This window comes from Rissa tridactyla, chromosome 2 (assembly GCF_028500815.1).
Source record: "Rissa tridactyla isolate bRisTri1 chromosome 2, bRisTri1.patW.cur.20221130, whole genome shotgun sequence".
Lineage (NCBI taxonomy): Eukaryota > Metazoa > Chordata > Aves > Charadriiformes > Laridae > Rissa > Rissa tridactyla.
In genome coordinates this window covers 148263488-148268326 of record NC_071467.1, presented here as the reverse complement: position 1 = coordinate 148268326, position 4839 = coordinate 148263488, and the positions used below count along the sequence as shown (strand labels likewise).

The following is a 4839-nucleotide window of genomic DNA, read 5'->3' as shown; positions in this document are numbered from 1 at the left end:
GACACAGTATGTAACGCAAGCTGCAGAAACAAGTACCTCGTTGCATGCTTCAGCCATACATTCTCAATGTCTTTGCAAACTAGTTCAACAAGTAACCTGTTTTTTTTCAAATTCCTTAAAGTTATCTGCACGCCTCTGTGACTCATGAAGTAGGATCAAAAATCCTGAGGAACCCCGTGGGAACTTGTCCCAGGGTTCTGTGCTGTTCATTTGTAACACTACTTTTGTGTTGGTATTTTAATATAATCTATATCTCACAGAGTGAACAATATGCAATACGAATCCTTGCCTTAGTTTACTTTATGGGTGTTTCTAAGGTTTGTGCCACAGAACACAAACAAAAATTGTAATCACAATTCATAATATAGCTCCAAACGGTAATATTAAAAGACCTCAATGAAATGGTTTTTTTTTTTAAAGTGTGGGACATTGACAACTTTGAATGACTTCGTCATATCCAACCCAAAACCTGGGCAGTTTGGATACAAAGGTTTTAATCAGTCAAGCACATCTCTGGTACTTAGTGATGCTGTATTAGTATTTTTGTGCTTACAGCCACCTGAGTAGCCGTTTTCCTCATTAACTATCTCTGTTCCTCACAAACACATCCATATCTGCATCTTTGCCTTGCTCTCACCTCAGAACTCAGCTTTCCAGAGATTCAGTGAAGTTAAGCAGTAGTGGACTAGCAAGACTGGTTTTTTCCACCATCATTTGACCTTTAAAGAAAAAGCATGATTGTGCCTGAAGAAAACGGGGAAACATAGCCTGCATTTACCAATATTTGGGAAGTAACATACTAGATTTATTGAAATCTACTCTTTGCATCACATAAAACAGTACCAGCTGCAGCTCTTTATCGTAACTGTGCTCAATTAAGACTGCTGTATTTCAGCTATTCAGTTCATTTTTAATCCTAGTTTTAACCCAGTACCCTTCTGTCATTTAAGGATGGCCTTCTAGTATTTTTAGAGATCAGGGGTGGATTTGTAAATGCATGCACGCACAGTTTAACAACTTGCAAGGCATTTCCATCTTGTAAAGGGAGCAAAAAGCTGTATTTCCTTATGACATTCCCTCTATTCAAGTAACAAGAGGGTTGCCAAGGTATCACTGGTGACTGGGCAAACCTAAAACCATTTTGGGACTGGCTGCAGAATGAGGATTCCCAGTTCCTGAAGTCCAAGCCCAAGTGTGCATGGCCCAGCAGCCAGCTGGCTGATCACAACCACTGATCTTACCAGCCCAAGCACCGCGCTTGGGAACCCCTCTACTTGTAAGGCATATTAATACACAAAAATGTTTCTCATTGGCAAAGAGATACACTAGTATCTCCTTAAGTTACAAAAGAATTACAGATACTGTCTTCAAATGCTCCCATTTCTTCCACATATTCACAGACATCACAATCATCAGTGGTTCAGAATTGCACAGTACCATGCCCCTTCTTCCCGCCTCTGAATTGGCGAAACCTTCATTGGGGAAACTAAGGCAGAAAAGCTAAATAAAGGGTTTTGGGAACCCACTTGCAGTTCTTCACCACACCAGGAATGCAAAAGGTGGGAAAAGAAGAGCACGAGTAAAATTATACTCTTTATTCATTCCATTTTAGCTGTGAATATTCCTATTATACAAATACAGTATAAATTCCAAAATCACAATATATTACAAAATAAAAAAGTACAAACTGCATTACTTAATAAATATATCTAACAAGTTAATCAGAAAGTAGAAGAGACAGAATTCAGATTGGAAACATTTAAATGTTTGACCCAGCAAACCATACAAACCTCAATTTAAATACTTTTTTTTTTCTTCTTTTAAACCATAATGTAGAACACCATTCCTGATTTATTAGAAAAAAAACATCAAGTGAATAAAATGTTGTGATCAGATAACGATTTGTTGGTGCAACACCAGTGCAAAAAAAAGAAGCAGGGCTTATACAAAAGACACCATAACCCCAGAAACGAGAATACAAACACCGAGGTGCAGCCAAGGCAATTATTGCCAAAGCAGGAGACTATTATCTAGTCACAACATTCTATTGCAAGTTAATGTTCTGTTATTACAGATAAATAATATAAATGGAGCAGAGGGTGAGCCAGCCAGGCAACAAGAAGCCAGTTTACTCAAAACAGTAACGAAATACAGAAGAGTCAATTGCTCCCTGTACTGTTCACGTGTAGCTGCATTCCAACTGGCTCAAAGGACCTGTTCTGTGCTCCAGGCAGAGAAAGCAACTGTTCTGAAAAGCCGTCTTTTCATACTTTGCTGCACTTTTACAAAAACCATTGTTTTAGTTTTGCAAGAAAACACCCACGATGCTTTCATCAATTAGGAAGGGTCAGTTTGACATCAACTTCATTTGGTAAAAATATAAGGTTTATGGGTAAAAAACACAGCAAAAAATAGCTGTTACATCATAAGCCTTATTTACAAAAACTGTTTACAAACGTTTTTGGCCATACAGCTGAAAGCCAGATACTAATGTAAGATGTAGAAGATGGAGGTAACAGTTTAAAAATATTGTGCAAAAAATACATTCTTATAGAAAAGAGAGAAGACAGTGGGGAGGGGAGACACAAGCATACACGGAAAATCTGCTTGCAAATAATCCGAGGCTACGTTTTTACAACAGAATACTACAGACATATTCGCATTTATCCCCCCAAATCTACAAGTCCTTCGCAGTCTGGGGTGCTGCTGCTTCATTAAGGATTAAGGCATCACCATCACAGCCAGCACACCTTCTGTCTGTCTCGGTCCCTGCAGCAAAGCTCCCAGCCTGCGGCCCAGGAGGTCTCAAGAGCAGGCATTCTGCTCAATGTACATCTTGGACAAGGACACCGCCATGGACTTGGCCAGCTCCTCATCCCGTCTGCGCTGTACCTGAGTCTGTCTGCACCAGGCCTCATACTCCGGGTTGGGGTACACGCAGTCCAGCACAGCATCGTAGTGCCCATTGCTAAGCCAGCTCAGCCAGATACTGGGCCGTGTCGGGTCCTCGGGCCCCAGGTAGTGAACCATGGTGGAAACGGTGGGGCTCTCGGGCCGGCCGCCCGTGGTGAGGTGGATGTTCACGTTCAGCATCTGCCCCATGGCCAGCAGCTCCGGGTAGCCGGCCCAGGCCCCGTCCTGGGCGGCGCCGATGAGGAACTCTCCCACGTCGCCCTCGATGATGGGGTTGAAGTGGTCCAGGTGGTCGGCGATGTAGTGGACGGTCTGCTCGCGGAGCTCGCCGTGCAGCCGCTGGTCCCCGTACACCGCCTTGCAGACGGCGCGGTAGAGGCAGTTCCCGTCGGGGATGATGTGGAAGCGGAACCGGCCCTTCTGCCGCAGGTACTTGTCCTGCTTCTCCACCTCGGCCAGGTACAGCGCCAGCTTCTCGCTGCGCTCCGGCCTGCCGCCCGGCCCCCTGCGCACACCGGCACCCCCGGCGCCCTCCTCCTCCTCCTCCCCGACGGCCGGGGGGCCGCCGGCGGGCTGCGCCTGGCTGACGCTCCTCTCGGCGGGGCGACAGCCGGGGACCAGCCCGGGCTGGCCGCCGGCGGCCGCCGCCTGCAGCGCCTGGCAGTGCTCGCTGAGGCGCAGGCTGCGGTTGCTGGGCTCTTCGGCGGGCGGCGGTGGGGCGGCGGCCGGGCCGTCCCCCCCGGCCTGCCGCATGCTCTCCAGGATGCCCTCCAGCCAGGCGCGGCTGCGCGGCGAGGCCGGCACCAGCTCGCCGGGGGCCTCGGCTCGCTGCACGATGCGGATGGGCACGATCCGCTCCAGCGGCCGCCGCCGGCTGACGGTGACCTGGGCGCAGGAGCTGTACTGCGGGCCGCCCGCCGGCCGCCCGCCGGGCCCCGCCGCGGGGCCGCTGGGCATCACCTCCAGGCAGGAGGAGAAGGCGGGCATGGTGGCGGCGCTGCTGCTGCTGCCTCCCCCCCCGGGAACGAAGCCGGCCTTTGCGGGGCTCTCGGCGGATGGGCTGGGGCCCGCGGCGTCGGCGGCGCTCGGTGCCTCCGCGGAGGGGGGTCCCGGCGACAGGGAGACCTTGAAGACACCGGCGGCGCTCGGCGGGGCGGCTGTGGCGGCGGCGGCCGTCCCACCCGCCGGGTAGTGGGTGATCACGGAGCTGTAGAGCTGCATCCTCGGCTCCCCGCGGGCGGCGCTTTATAGGAGGCGCCGGGGCGGGGAGCGGCGGCGGGGGCCGCGCTGGGGCTGCAGAAGCGGATGAGCCGCCCGGGTAAAAATAAACAAGGGCATCACCCACCTGCCCCCCCCCGATCCCCCCCGCTTCCCCCGCCGCCGCCCCGCCCCTGCGCGCCCCGCTGCCGGCCGGGCCCCGCGGCGGCGGCAATTCCGACTGCGCCACCAGCGCCCCCGGCCCGGCCCGGCCCCCCCGCCGCGCTCCGGCCCTTCTGGAAGCTGCTGGAGGCCGGGGGCGGGGACAGGGCTGGGGGGCGGGGCCGGGGCCGGGCCCGGGCCGTGTTTACCTCAGGGCCGAGGCACGTTGGAATGTGCGGGGAGGGGGGGCGGGGCCGCTGACGTCAAACATCTTGGCTCCGCCCCGCCCGGCCCCTGGCGGAAGGGGATGGCGGCGCGGGGCGGTTCGTCCCTGAGCGGGTAGGGGCCTGGGGTGTGTGCGCTGCCGTGTCCTCCGGGGGATCCGGGCCTCAGAGCGGGGTCCACTCCCATGTCCTCTGAGGGATCCGGGCATGAGAGGGAGGCGTCCACTCCAGTGTCCCCTGGGGGTGTCCGGGCCTGAGGGAGAGGTCCGGGCCTGTGGTGGGGGAGGTCATCTGCCGTGTCGTCTGGGGCTGCGAGCCTGAAATGAGTCCGCTGCCCTGCTCG

General features: G+C 53.7%; 1 protein-coding gene across 1 annotated transcript; it reads right to left on the bottom strand.

The window, feature by feature from the left end:
- Positions 1-1580: 1580 nt before the first annotated feature.
- Positions 1581-4270, bottom strand: OTUD1 (OTU deubiquitinase 1). The gene has a single exon (XM_054192597.1). The coding sequence runs from the start codon at positions 4132-4134 to the stop codon at positions 2806-2808; it is 1329 nt and encodes a 442-aa protein (XP_054048572.1). The 5' UTR covers positions 4135-4270; the 3' UTR covers positions 1581-2805.
- Positions 4271-4839: the final 569 nt, after the last annotated feature.

Bases quoted from the DNA above. Each gene is read 5' to 3' on its own strand.
- OTUD1 (XM_054192597.1), bottom strand. From the start codon at position 4,134: ATGCAGCTCTACAGCTCCGTGATCACCCACTACCCGGCGGGTGGGACG.